At 39.2% G+C, this 15,130-nt stretch overlaps 2 protein-coding genes across 4 annotated transcripts; one reads left to right on the top strand and one right to left on the bottom strand.

The window, feature by feature from the left end:
- Positions 1 to 47: 47 nt before the first annotated feature.
- Positions 48 to 4,974, top strand: usb1 (U6 snRNA biogenesis 1). 3 transcript variants are annotated; one of them, XM_066713841.1, is made up of 9 exons: positions 48 to 185; positions 939 to 1,208; positions 1,729 to 1,922; positions 2,432 to 2,615; positions 2,825 to 2,878; positions 3,005 to 3,110; positions 3,216 to 3,296; positions 3,815 to 3,898; positions 4,692 to 4,974. In XM_066713841.1, exons 2-9 carry the CDS (start codon positions 1,078 to 1,080, stop codon positions 4,794 to 4,796), a joined length of 939 nt encoding a protein of 312 aa, XP_066569938.1. In that variant the 5' UTR covers positions 48 to 185; positions 939 to 1,077; the 3' UTR covers positions 4,797 to 4,974. The 3 variants fall into 3 exon arrangements, with proteins under 3 accessions (XP_066569938.1, XP_066569939.1, XP_066569940.1); XM_066713842.1 differs by lacking the exon at positions 3,216 to 3,296; XM_066713843.1 differs by lacking the exon at positions 939 to 1,208 and having other exon boundaries at positions 56 to 185.
- Positions 4,975 to 5,733: 759 nt separating this feature from the next.
- On the bottom strand, positions 5,734 to 13,800 carry pla2g15 (phospholipase A2, group XV). Its single transcript, XM_066713839.1, has 6 exons — positions 13,521 to 13,800; positions 11,425 to 11,581; positions 9,675 to 9,793; positions 9,095 to 9,193; positions 8,284 to 8,508; positions 5,734 to 8,020 (listed from the first exon to the last, which is right to left on the bottom strand). Exons 1-6 carry the CDS (start codon positions 13,642 to 13,644, stop codon positions 7,509 to 7,511), a joined length of 1,236 nt encoding a protein of 411 aa, XP_066569936.1. The 5' UTR covers positions 13,645 to 13,800; the 3' UTR covers positions 5,734 to 7,508.
- Between the last annotated feature and the right edge of the window lie 1,330 nt (positions 13,801 to 15,130).

The following is a 15,130-nucleotide window of genomic DNA, read 5'->3' as shown; positions in this document are numbered from 1 at the left end:
GGGGTTTCTGGATGCAATGCCAGGTCCGGGACCGTGTGGATGTCTCATTGCCATGCAAAGCCGGATCTCAGAGTCTTTGATTGTGTGCAGTTTTAAGAAATGACCCTCCCCCATCAGATGTGTGGGTCCACTGCTTAGCTACAGAAATGCACAGAATATACCTGTGACAAAACGCATTGCTGTGGGTATGTATGATCTGTATCACATGCTGCAAAAAACATGAAACGCATGCCGTATGGTGGTAATGCATTTATTATCAAGCATTCTGATAAGTTAGTGAGATATCTGACGGCTAAGAAAATGATTAGGGAAGGTTATGTACTCTGTTATGTAATTTGATAGCATAAACAAAGTGTCAATATCAAGCAATATCATTTCATAACGATATACACTAGGTGCCAGACTATGTAAACCATCCTTGGGCCAAATTGCAATTGGTCTATAGAGGAAAAACAACAACTAAACAAACCAAAATGTTTGTAATTAAATTTGCCTGGTTTGCAGGTTGATTAAATCAGTTTATTGGCACGTTTTGTTCTGGAGCATTATGGATGTGTATGTATGTATTATCTAACTGGTAGAAAATTGGGGATGAGGGTAAAATAAACCGTTTGCATAGTCATCCATTTCATGCTCTTTAAAATCACACGCAATACTTTGATTTAGGGGTATACTTTCATATGGTGGAAGTCATAATTGTAAATCAAACTATTTAAATCATATGTACATGTGTTACCTTCTCAGTGTGGAAGGTGCTGTCATGAAATCAGTTTGTATTATTTTAAGTTGAATTCCAAAAACGTGACTTTAACATTGTGAACATATACATTGAATGATCACAAATGTAATGCATATTTTGAGCACGTATAAGAGTTTAACAGTCCCAGTGATACAGCCGGTTTAACTGGGGGAACTAAAAGCGCCGGTGTGTGTTACAGGGGGACCGCAACGCCTGACCACACCCGGAAGTGCGACATTTCCGAAATGAAGTTTGAATATCCAGTCTGAGATTACCATCAAAAACATAAACAATGCGCATGTGTTCATTTTAAACGGCATCACTTTAAAGTCAGTGGTATGTTGGTCGGCTACAGCAGCAGTTCCGAAGATGAAAACGAAAATGTAGGGAGTGAGAAACGAAAAATAGGAAGTTTACAAAACGACGCAACACTTCCCGATTGTAAAAGGCACAAGTGTTCAGGACCACTGTAAGTAATCTACCTGAATACGCGACATTTAAACATCTGTTCTTTATTAACCTAATTCAAGTGTGCTAATAACTTAGTTTAATAATGCTAGAATGGTATGATTTGTAATTAGAATCAGTTTTTGTTACAACTCCATTGTAGCCAACTTCGTACTGGTAGTGGTAGTTCGTCACATACACACAATGGTTTATACTGTCATTATTTTCTGTTGTCTCCGCTTAAGCACAGTGAAGTGTGAGAAAATGCAAATTGGCAGTGACCAAAGTGTTCAATGTAAAATTGGTAACAAACAAAGGTTAGAATAGGAGTGAAAAATGTACAGTTTCAGTATTTGTGGGTTGCAGGTCAGTCTTGAAAACTGTCCAGATGAAGTGTAAAAGCACATAATCTATCATTGCTTCTGTGCCTCTTTATTCAAGATAATATAGCCAACCTTAATTCCCCCCACTCTCTGCTGGCGTGCAAACAACAGTGGTGCTTGTAAACCTGAAGTAACTGCAATGTGTTTCTGTCCCTGTAGAAATAAATTCCTGGGAAAGAGAGATGATCTGTCCTCTCACACATGTCGCTCCCGCTTGCCTGTACCGGGAAGCGTGTTGGACATGTTTAAGGAGTCGGGAAAAGACTCGCTTGAGGATCCTTCCAAACATGAGGGACGGATACGCTCCTTCAGCCATGAGCGTGGAAACTGGGCCACTTATGTGTACCTGCCCTGTAAGTGGAAGCTTGGCAGTTTGTACATTGTTGGAGAATATATTTTATAATCTCTAAAATCCATTCTACAACTCCTGTGGATATTGCAAAATGCAAGAGGCTGCCTTATCCTACACTTTTTGGGCAGTAGGTCCTTGCTGTGTTTACTGGGTCAGAAATAAGTTTCCCATTGTTTAGCAGTTTGACCCATTTCAGCTTTTATGAGCTGTCCACTCTTTAAAATTGAACAGAAGAAACTGGACTTTTAAAATTGTATTTTTGAAAAATGATATCAGAGCTCAACAAGGATGCACTATTGGCTGGTATGCAGATGCCTGCTGGTTGTAATGTCAGAAATGTGTAGTTGTGTAATGGGTGTTCAGTTTCCTTTACTCTAGCTGTTGAGCAGTGTTATTAAAAAAAAAATAAGGATAAAATATCCTGGATTTGGATCTTTAAATGTTTTAGTGTCGATACCTCCCACTGCAGAGAATTGGCTATACTTTCATTGTTGACTCTCTCCCATTCAGACATGCCCGATGAGGGATTCGTGGAGCTGGCCGAGAAGCTGACTGGCACAGCAGGGGCTCGAGGGGTGGCACTCATTAGAGCAGAAGAGTTTCACATCAGCCTCTCCCAGACTGTTGTGCTGCGTCATCACTGGATTGAACCCTTTGTAGTGTCACTTAAAACAGACCTGGCAAATTGTCAGAAGTGAGCATTTAAAATAATTTACTTTTATGTATATATATATAAGAGAGAGAGGGAGGATTTTTTTTTTTTTTTTTTTTATTACCACCTGAAAATTGACCCAGTCTAAACCCTTGGCCACGTTCCCTGTTACGGAAGATGGAGTAACTTACTACAGAAGGTTCTTTAATCCCCATGTGGTAACTCGTGTGCTAACTGTCATTTACTCGCAGGTTTGTATGTGTGGCAGAGAGACTGAATGTTTACACCAATCAGGAGAAGAACAGGTAGGCTGCTTTTTTCAGCAACTTGGGCTTGACTTGGGTCCCACAGGATAATTTTAAATGTCCATATTGTTCCTCACTAATGTACCTGGACTGTTGAGCAGGTATTGACCTATGCTTCTCTTATAGGACATTCCTGGGTCTGGAGGTGACCACTGGACATTCTCAGTTGTTGGAAGTGGTGTCAAATATTGATCGGACCATGAGGGAGTTCAGCCTGAGCACTTTCTATGAGGTCAGTGCCACCCTCTTTGCTTCTTGAATATGCTTTCAAGTCTTTGTTTGATGTTTCTGTTTTTGTTTTCTCTTAACACTCAACTCTCTGTCCTCCTGTTTTCAGTTCTACATTCCATTCTGGACCTTGCTTTCTTTGTTGTATGTGAAGTACACAAATGTTGTAGTTCGCCAAGAGCACAAGATGGTAATGTTGTAGTGCATCACTCCAAAATCACCTTTGCAAACACTTGCAAAAGTGTAAATTAGTTCTGTATTTTAAACCTCATTGTGAAGTATTATGGTTATTATATACTTTATATACAGTATAATGTAGAAATCTGAAATGCTGTAGCTCATAGAAGTATTTGGTCATAAATATTAATGTAATTTTACAATGTAAATGTAAACCAGAGATTACTGGGGGAATAATTAGGAAGTCATGCCTTACCTCAGGTGTAACTGCCCAGGCTCCTTAATACTGAGCTCCCCACATGGTCTCCGACCATCTTTAATCTCCTGAGGATGCATCTGATTACAGTTGAACACAATTAAAATCTGTTATATCATAGTTGTATTCACTGTAATGTGAATAGGCATATTTTAAGTGATGTATTTTAGTGATTGGCTAAAGATTTTTTTTTTTTTTTTTTTTAAGTGATCGGTCATAATTGTATATTGTAAATGTAGTGATTCCCAGAGATCTGACACTGAGTTTCTCTGTAGAAACCATCGTTCCATTTGAGTCTGGCCTGGTGTGTGGGGGACCACACAGAGGAGCTGACACGGATGTGCAGTCAGGAGCTGCAGGTACTCTACTTTTCTCAATGCTTAATTGAGCTTCACATTTCCAGAGCAGAGCACAGAACATGTGAGATGGTGAGGCTGCTTTTCCAGTGAAAGTGTGGCATGACCCGAGTTGCTAGTTCAAACCCTCTGGCTTAACATTAGCCCAGCCTTGCTCATTGCAGTTTGTCTGTCAGAATATGTTATGTATAATGTTTTAGACAGTTTTTACACTTAACAACCTGAAATATTATATTTTTTTAGCAGATGCCCTTATCCAGGCGACTTGTTGCAATATATTACATTATTTTCACATACTCACATTTCATATTATTTTCAGCAATCTCAGTAAAGTCCCTTGCTCAAGGGTACAACAGCAGTGTCCTCCACCTAGGAATGAACCCATAACTTTCCACTCAGTAGTCTGGAGCCCTGACCACTACTCCACTGTAGCCTCCACACTCCAAAAACTTTGTTTTAGTTCAAAGTGGTCTGTCTATAACTCCATGTGTAGCCCATACAGAAGTATTATATTCATCCATTTAATTGGTAAATCAGACTCATTGGGAAACAGATTGGAACAAAAGCCTGAAGACACTGCTGTGCAGCAGGAACTGAGATAGGGGTCCTTTGCCTTAGTGCATCTTACCTGGTACACTCATCTGGAGAAAACTTTTACACAAAGCTTTCAGGGATTCCAGAGTCAAAAGACTGAAAAGTGTAAAACTGACATTGGGCTATATTATGTTTCTGAGCTCTTCAGTCATCTTAATTGGTCTGACTGATTGGTCTGTACTGTTTCAAATTGATTTCTTAGAGCCTACTTGACGATTATGAAGACAGTCCTTTCCTGCTGAGAGTGCCCTGTGAGGAAATCCGCTGCAAATCTGGGAACAAGATTTTCTCCTTCCCAATGCACTGATGATGAGAGCACTGAATTCATAGTGCAGTGATGAAAGGGAATTATTCTAAAACTACTTTGTATCATGTATTCTCTTTACAGTGTTTTAAATCCTACATTAAGAGCAAAAAAAGACTAAGTTGAGATCTTGAGATTTATAGCTATTTAAACAATAAAATATTTAAATTTGCTACAAAAAGTCTCCTTAAGTTTTTCAGATATCATATCTTAAGTGCAGGGTGGGATCTGTGGGAACTCTCTTGATACCAGCAGTTGAAATACTCGTAAGATCTTGTCACTGGGCTTAATGGACTATGAACAAATCCATTTAAGGACACTGCCATGGTACAGATGTCTTGGAGCTCTTTGCATAGTGGATAAACACTGAAAGATAGCAGCAGGTTTTCTAACAAATTAAATGCATGCATTTGCTGTTCTCAGATAAAAACAGTAACCATTTAATCTGTAGGGCTAAATAAAGAAGCAGATTCTATATACATATCAAATTATAAAATAACAGTCCATGGGGGGAAAATACACATTACTTAAGTAAATTATAATATTATTCCTCATTATTTGTGAATAAAAGAGTAGTAGTACTTTAGGTTAGAGTTGCAAATACATTGATATATTCTTTATAACCTGGAAAATGCAAAGTGCAATACATTCACTTGATAGAAACTGACCTCTACTAATAATTATTTGCATATAGCACTTTCATTTGCTATTTTAGTTACAGGCTACAAAAGATAAATCAGAAAAGTTTTGAATATATTATATATAAAATTAATTAGTAATAGCCTGTAAATCACAAATGGAGTAAATGCCATTTGCAGCCCATTAACTGTGACGCTAGAACGGTTTGATATCTGGGGAGTTTGGTTATTTTATTTCTGTTGCAGTTCCCCATTCTCAAAAAAACATTTTTATTCGCTGTAAGAATGCATCACAAATTGAACACATTTTACTCTTTTAATGAACAGCTTTGTCCCAGTCACAGCCTACCGGGGGCATGTCCTTTTGGGTTACAGCCACAACATTAAGAAAACCAACTAGTTTTTGTTTTATTGGAAAAGATTGTAAAAATAATACAAATTACACAAGGCACAGTGTATTAATGGCACACCTTATTCAATCAGTCTTAAAAACTCCCCTGTAGGGAAGTGTAAAATGGTGCATTCAACATAATTATCCCTTCCCAATACACATCGGACAATAGGTACATGACACCACAGAAGATTAGGACAAAAACGTCAATATTGTACAACCAAACATTTCTCAATGTAATGGACAATTTATTTAAAGTTACAAATGGCTGAGATTTAAGGTATTTTAAGTTACAGATGTGCAATATTTTGGTGCTCCTTGAGACCTGAATAAAGGGATTAGGTTGCACTGCGATTAAAGTCCTGGTTTCAAAGCTTTGACATATTGCAATACAGAGCAACATTACAACTGAAAGAATGACACTAAGCTACCCCCAGAAATTAGAGATTTTGATAAGGCAAGGAAATAATTTATATATATATATTTATAAATAGAAGATATTTGTGCATGTGTGGATGGGGTGAACTGAACAGGGCCAATAACAGTTTATTATTCAGAACATCCATCGCAGTGATAGACAAAGGGCTTTTCGGGCAGAATGCAAACGCAGACATTTTAAAAGTAATTTTCAGATTCTCAAGATGTTCCTGACTGGCAAATCTCAACAGCACTTCAAAATGATATTGTACAGAAATCTTCAGTACTGTAAAAAGGTCCAGAAAAATCACAACAGCTGGGTTTTGCTTTTCTAAGATATGACACCATCTGAAGGACCGATAGTAGGTCTGCAGGACATTGCACAGGTTTTCTTTTTTTTTTTTTTTTTTAAACAATTTATTTAAAAACAACAAGACCATAAAACTTACAAACATTTTAAATTATTTAAAATTTTGCCCCAAAAATAGCACGAATGTTGCAGAGAACAAAAAAAGGCAAAGAACCAATATTTAAGTATTGTAAAACACCAAAGTGAAGAGAATAAAAATGGCAACCGTTTTACAAAATATTCGTAACAATTAATATAAATCGTTCATGATCCAAAAACTCCCCCATCGAAATGTTGGTCAGATCCATAAAGTTTACAAACTGCAGAAATTGGCGTTAAATATATAACCTTCTTCAAGCTGTTGGACTACTGATGACACTAAGGTGTAGGGCCCCCAAGTTTATTATTCCTGCATGATGATGATAATCCTGGGTAATTTAGATTTTTTTTATTAATATCAATAATTTGCATTTATAAAACTAAAAAAATACTTTAGATCGGACATGAATAAAAAGGGGATGTTATAAGACCATGTCTATGCATGCATAACGGAGAAGGAATAAGGAAGGAATCAAGTGTGGACTAAATCAGCGGTCCCCAACCTTTTTTGCACCACGGACCGGTCCCATATATGAACTTAACTTTGCATCATGTGACATGGCTTAGGAAGAGAAAGCAGGGAGGATTGACTGACATGAGAAAATGAATAAGGCAATTTTACAGTTGATTTGCTTGGTTAGATCAAGGAGAAAGCTTTTCACAAGGCCTCATTGGTGTGCTTCAGGAGTCCCCTACAACGTTTGCCACAATGTGTAACCAATGACAGAATGGCGTGTCAGAATACAGGGTTAAATTGGAAATTTGAACAGGATACTTCTTTGGAATATTCCCCCAAATCTGATCTCTTCTTAATTTCAAACTCAGGGTGAGAGGAGGACCTTCTTAATGTAGGCGATCGTAGTCATGTTGAGGAGCATGTCGATGTGCTCATTGCCTCTCAGCTCCAGCAGCTGGACAGGCTGTTTCTGCCAGCCAATCCAGCGCTTGCACTGGGTAGCGCTGATCAGGTTCACGGTGCCGTCGCCGTCGCCATTCAAGACCTTGGGCTCCTTGTCGGGGAAGTCAGTGTAGACTAAGGTCTCGGGGGTGTCCACGCCGCTCCCGTACAGACAGTGCACGGCCACCCCAGGAGGTGTGAGGTCTCGCACCAGCGGCTCCGTGTCCTGCCGCATCAGCCAGCCATCCTGGAAGTTGATGTCGTTGTAGAAGCGCTGGTAATCCCGCACGGTGTAGTTGGTTTTGGGCGTCATCACAATCACTTTGTCCAAGGGCCAGGTGTTGTTGTAGGGCAGGAGCCAGTTGGTGCTCACGGCAGAGCGCTGCTGGGAGCGGATCTTCAGAGGGCTGATCACAGGGATCCGGTTGTTGTCTCCTGCAGAAGAATGGAGATATGTCGGCACTCGAACAGCATAATAAACTTCATACGAGGAGTAGTTGCGATTACAGGGATATCTTCAAATAGAGATATTGTGTTGCAAAAATGTGTACAGCACTACATAACTAAAAGCAGAGCAATGGTCTGATGTGGAGATTGCTGAGGAAGACAGTTACTAAACTATAGAACAAGAAACATCTAGCTTACGAATTCCCATGGAAAGCAATGAGAAGCATCCAAAGTGGACAAGCCATTTCTACCTGAGGCCACCACACGCATAGTTTTGACTACTCCTCCCCAGGGTGGTCCGAGGGCAATGTAGGCTTTGATGTACTTGTCTTTCCATGCCTGCGGCTGCTGGTTGAGGAAGTAGAGGGTGTACATGTTGCCCATGCTGTGCGCAATGAGCATCACGGGACCTCCAAACTCCTCTGCCATTGCCTCAATCATCTTCTTCAGGGCTACAAAGTAGTCCTTGTTTTCATCTGTTGGATGAATGTAGACCATAGATTTATTTGATCTTAATTTAACTAAATAGAATACTTAATACTGCCCTACAACAACAATTTAAATACTGTTGGGTTTGGAATGAAAAATGGCCTAGCTTAACTAATGAATAATTTTAAATAAAGCAGGTGATGTCATACCAGGCTGGCACTTGCTAGTAATCTCACAGGTTTGTGCTGCCCTGATCTCAGTACTTCCCTTTTCTAAATATACAATGTGTCGCCCTGTGCAAATAGGTTATTACAGTTCTTTATCCTCTCTGTCATGGTCTGCTCTAACCTTCATCTCTATTCTACTTTTATACACCATCAACTAATGGTTTATAGAATGAAAAAGATGAAATACACAAATAAACAATTCAAATACAAACATTTTAGTTTATAAAAATATTAATTTAAAGGGAAGGCCCTTCTATTAAATCAGTAAGTACCAACAGTAGAATTTCCTGCAGATTGCGATTCAGGGCTTTGAATGTTTTGGTTCTGATCTCCTGGTCTGAAAGCACATGAACACCTCACACAGGAAGATGTCCTGTACCCAGATGCAGGCTATGTCAGTACTCACTGGGGGCTTTCCGCCAGTCGTAAGGTGCCCCACGCACATCATGATCCCGGGTGTATCCCCACTCCACTAGCGACTGCACGATCGTGAAGAAGTAGATCCCTGGAACAAATACACCCCACCCAATAAACTTGCCGTCTCACTATTATAAATTTATTAGCAGACACCATTATCCAGGGCAACTTACAGTTTACGTAAGAAACCGTAAAGTATTACAAAATGCAGAAATACAATCCGTACAAAAATACAATTAAATCATATATCCTAGTACAATAAGCTAACAAGTACAGACAGTCTATATGACGCTCAGATCCACAGCTGACCTACAGTAACATTTCGCCTAAGGAGAAGTAAAATCCTGCTTACTCCCACGCATGGGTAATCAAAACTAGGACTTCCCCATATAAGCAATTACATATTTTAATTATATTCCAGATTTAGATAATGTATTGCCAATAAATATATTTCATTTTCCTGTAAATACATTACTGGCACATATTACTGGGCAGTACATTTTACTGGATTAACATAACTGAACTCCTTTTGTGCCACATTCAGATCAATCCATGTATAGCCCACTTACCCACAGTTCTCTTAGTGGGGTCCAGGTACTCCAGGGGGTAAGTCTGTCCAAATCCAGGTGCCCTCACATCCACCCCAGGCGGGGCTTCAGTTGTTTTGGTTGTACGGTTGTAGATAAGTCTGAATGGTCAGAAGACAAAGTTACTGTATACATCAAATCGATTCCACTGATGGAAAAGAAGATGCATCTCCATTCATCTTCAATATCTACTACATCACAGTGAGTACCCAGTCACAGTTAAGCCTCCACTCCCAGGTCCCAAGAGCTCTGAGGCAGCAGTGCTAACTATTGTGCCACTCTCTTTCTCTATGCCCTGTACATTTTAAATCAGTATACAAAAAAAAGGTTTAAAATCTCTCTCTAGGTTAAGGGCACAGTTTTAGACAATGAAACTCAGAGATATCATGTATTGTACACAGTAACCAATTCCATTAGAGAAGCATAGGTTTTTTTAAGAAGCAAACCAAAATCATAAGAGGATCCTGTGACTTTGTTGTTCTTGATCCAGTGGAAAAAAAAACACCCAGAAGTAATCTGTAACGTCAAGCCACAGTCCACATTCACCACTGCAGACTTAGTCATTTTGAATGGGTTTATTTTTTCTTCAAAACAGTGCAAAGCTATCCGAAGTTGGAACTCTCTATGTGTTTTACAAGATTATAACCAATCTGTGCATGAGTGTTTGTCATGAGTGCATGCCTATGGAACACTTAAAATTATATTTACATCATACATGCAGAATCATATATAAAAAAATCTAGAATCTACAATACTTTTTTTATAAACAACAATTTGAAATAGTAGTTATTATTTAACTTGTTTTTCTGTGCCTCATCAGGCCTTCCACCTATCTTTGCACTGAGGCCAAAGTACATTCAGCACAGCTTTAGCGTCAGGCCATCTTGACATGGTTAGGTCCTATTTATTTCAGCTAGCCACATTACAGTATTTAACTCGTACTCCCTGCGCTGTATTTGCTAACTGATAGAGACCATGCATTAGGCAAGACAGGAAATGGTTTCAAATTATTTAAAGCCTACCCCCTCGTGAAACCTTCCATTGAATATGTTGCCACATGTAATTTGTTGAAGACCCTTACTGAACTTTCTGAATTATACAATGTCCTCATTGCACTTCATGCAGCAAGTAGCATTTCTTTATGTAAAAAAGGGGAAGAACTATGGTTTTATTGCATTATAGTTTCCAAAAAGTCACACATAATAGACTGTAAATGTGCTAAGCAAAAATCCTAAACCCCTCCCAAACTGGTGGGGAATAATTTAGGAATAGTCTTGCAAGAATCAGTTCCTGCTTTTCTAGTTCCCTGAGAAAACTAGGACCAGATAAGTAACATGGAAATGAAGTGCAAATGTAATTGACAATACTGAAACAGGAAGCACTGTTGTCAGTTAAGACAAAACATTGTGTGGTTTGCAGCAATTACACCCAGCTTCACAAGTGTTCTCCTCATGCAACAATTTAAATGCCAACAAGGAGTTTCTTGGTCAATTACTTACCATAAAGCAAGGTGGGCCAAATGCCCCGTTTTCAAGATTCAATATGCCTGTGGTTTGCCTTCTGTATTATTTGTGCTAGTGGTAACAATGCTAATAATAAATAAAAAAAGACTAGTGCCGTTTCCATTTTTAGTGGTTTAGCCTTAATATTGAACAAGGATCAACACTGGAACATTGGGAAAATATATTTTCGTTGATAGCACATTTTAGAGAATTATTCAGGGGTCTCTTACCTTATGTTATCAATCCAGCAATCAATGGCAACTGGGACAAGCAGCTCCAGGTTGAGCCACAGGGTAAAGTAGTCATCGGTCTTCTTGTAGCAGAAATAGTGCACCACGCTGGGCTTGTCAAGTTTGGCCTCCAGCTGGTTTCCTAGGTCACCTGGGACTGCAACACAGAGGAGGCAATGTTAAGGGCAAGCGCAGCAATTGTATTTTACAGAATTGATTTCCACTGTACTTCCTAGGTATAGGAGGCTTCATAGCCATGTTGAGAAAATGAAACTAGTTATCCAAGCTTTATATCCTTCTTAATCCTGGTGTCTGATTTGACAGGTATGTTGCATGAACTGAATAAAATATAAAGGCAGCATTTTAAAGATGAAAAAACATTTTACAGATTATGAATTTAGTGATTTATTACTTTGCACTGACAGCAAAAAAAATAAGGCAATGACTGGCTTGTAAAATAATGCTTTCTGAAGGGTGAATCATGGGGGGGGGGGGGCATTGCTGGTCAGTCATGCCAGCCTGTTGAGCAACTAAAGTTCAAATTTCATGTCAGGCTGGCAAGTTCAGAAAAACAAACTGGACAAATTACATAACCTGTCCTTTGTGGAATATTTCAGACCCTGCTCATTTTTTGATGTACTTGCTTATGAAACAGAATGATCAGTCAGTTCATTTGACCCCTTTCAACTGGTAGTTTAAGATCTAATGCTAAATTATATATTTTTAAAATAGCCTAAATATGTATTTAACCATGTCTTTGTTATGGTAGCAAAATCCTAACAGATTCTAGAATCCTGACAACTGTTATAATGGGCACAAATACTACTTCACACCTGGCTCATACCCTGTCTGCCCACCCGTTTCAAAACTGCAACCAAAAAATGTAATGGTACAAAAAGAGGAATAGTGGCCAATGCCAGACACCCAGTAATATTAGTCCAAATGAGTTGCATGCCATAGAAAGAACAACGCACACACTGTACAGAAAATGTTTAGAAACTCAAATTAGTTTAATCTTGTTTTGAACTATTGTAGCATTTCTGATTATCTCTTAAGTGGAAGCAGAACAAGATAGCATGCAAGGAAACTTTGTGAAATATCTTGTTCCAACCCAACCCTATGTAAACCACAATATCAGAAAAAAGCCACAGACCCTTCAGAGAAACAAAAAAAAAAAGCTTTAAACTATCACGTTCACATTAAGCTATGCTTACACATTAAAAAAGCGGGAACTGTTTATATAAATATATGTTATTTTACTTTGTACAACCCTTGATGTAATTAAATTAAGAATTGCACTTATTTGTAATAATCTGTTCACTGATACGAGCAATTATTTATTGAAGACCTCACAGTCTGTACAGGAGTTAAACACTGTTAAACATTTATGAAAGATGCCCCGGATAAGAACTGTTTGTCTTTCACAGAAGAAAGCTTCCGTAAAAAACCGGGACGATCACACATAATTGCCCGGGCGTCGGGCCACATGACTGGCTGTCACACTGCCTGTATGGAGCAGTCACACGGCATGCCAGGCAACTCGCTCCGCTCTGAAGCGCACATTCCTGCAGTTCTGCGCAGTTCTGCGCTGCTCCACCAATGGGATCGGTGGGATTCTGCAGATCTGTGCACAACTGCGGAAATCTGCGCTTCAAGAGCACGACCACTATGATGCTCCCCAATCTGAAGGAAAATAAAAACGTGAATTGCACATATCACAATATCAATATATATATATATATATATATATATATATATATATATATATATATATATATATATATATACACATTATATTAACTAATCATATATAACAAAAGGCTGATACCGATTACCATTTCCAAATGTGAAACCTTCCGGTACAAATTCAGACTTGTAAATTAGTTATTTTTTTATGCATCAGTATATACCCTAATTTACAAATTGGTCTGATTTTTCGTTTCCATGTAATGACAACAAAGCCATCTATACCTGTACCAGACAGTCAAGTAAACCTACCAGGGGACTTTTAAAAACAACAAATTCGGGAAACGTTACAGGAGGCACAGTGACTGTTATATTGCACACAGATACACAAGAATAAATGATATACTTACTCAGCACGACAGGAGGTCGCTGCGGACACAACTCGCCTGTGCATTTCTTAACAGGACTACAAACGCACAGTGACACTATACACAGGTAAACCAAATGCAGAGTCAATCCACAACTGGAAACCATCGCTCACGTACATAACGCGCTGGATACAACAGTGCAGGACAGGACTCGCCGCTTCCGCGTTCACCGGCGTCGGGTTCACAACTAAGCGAGAGAAATTGAACAGAAAACCAGTACATTTATCGTGACAACAACCCACTGACAAGTGCGGACTAGAGCATTGCCGACAACATCGATGGCGAAGGAGGCAGGGGTGGCGGTGGGAAAAGCAATCGATGCGGATAAATCGAGTACGTGGTACTTCAGCTGACATGCATCACATCATCACATGCTGCTTGCTCTTGTTTTCGTTTCTTAAGCGAGGCAGACTTCGCAAAACCGAGTTGTGAGAGTGTTAATACATACGAGCTTTGGCCATCCATTTACTTACCCAGTGCGCTTCACGAATTAACCATTTTGGAAATAAAATATGATGTCAGCACATTTGCAACTAGGTGAGGCTTATATGTATATATGTGTATTTATGTATGATACACGTGTAGGGCAGGTGATATATTTTTCACTACACCAATCACATGAATATTTACATTGTTCACTGAAAAAAAAAACATTATACATTAAACAAAAATATAAATGCAACATGGAAAGTGTTGGTCCCATGTTTCATGAGATGAAATAAAACAACCCAGAAATATTCCATAAGCACGTAAAGCTTATTTCAAATTGTGTGTGCAAATTTGTTTACATCCCTGTTAGTGAGCATTTCTCCTTTGTCAAGATAATCCATCCACCTGACAGGTGTGGCATATCAAGAAGCTGATTAAACAGCATGATCATTACAGAGGTGCACCTTGTGCTGGGGACAATAAAAGGCCACTGTAAAAGTTAAGTTTTGAGGGAGCGTGTGATTGGCTGCTGACTGCAGGAATGTCCATCAGAGCTGCTGCCAGAGAATTTAATGTTCATTTCTCTACCATAAGCTGCCTCCAACGCCGTTTTAGAGAATTTGTCAGTACGCCCTACTGGCCTCACAACCGCAGACCACGTGTAACCACACCAGCCCAGGACCTCCACATCCAATTTCTTAAACTTCAGGATTGTCTCAGACCAGCCACCCGGACAGATGATAAAACTGTGGGTTTGCACAACCAAAGAATTTCTGCACACACGGTTAGAAACCATCTAAGGGAAGCTCATCTGCTTCACACCAGATAATTACTGGTTTTCTGATCCATGCCCCTACTTTTGTTTTTTTTAAGGTATTTGCGACCAACAAACGCGTATCTGTATTGACAGTCATGTGAAATCCATAGATTAAGGCCTAATTCATGTATTTCAATTGATTGGTTTGCTTATATGAACTGTAACTCAGTAAAATCTTTGAAAATGTTGCGTGTTGTGTATATTTTCTTCAGCATACATTAAAGCCAAATGGTATCCCTATCATGGCAGAATTATTACATACTGTCTCGGTCTCAGGGGTGGACCACAGGGCAAAGGAGTGAGGACCCAGGTGCAGTGTTTGTAGAGTTGGCAGACAGGACACAAG

This window comes from Amia ocellicauda, chromosome 9 (genome assembly GCF_036373705.1).
Source record: "Amia ocellicauda isolate fAmiCal2 chromosome 9, fAmiCal2.hap1, whole genome shotgun sequence".
Lineage (NCBI taxonomy): Eukaryota > Metazoa > Chordata > Actinopteri > Amiiformes > Amiidae > Amia > Amia ocellicauda.
This window is presented reverse-complemented; position numbering and strand designations above follow the sequence as displayed.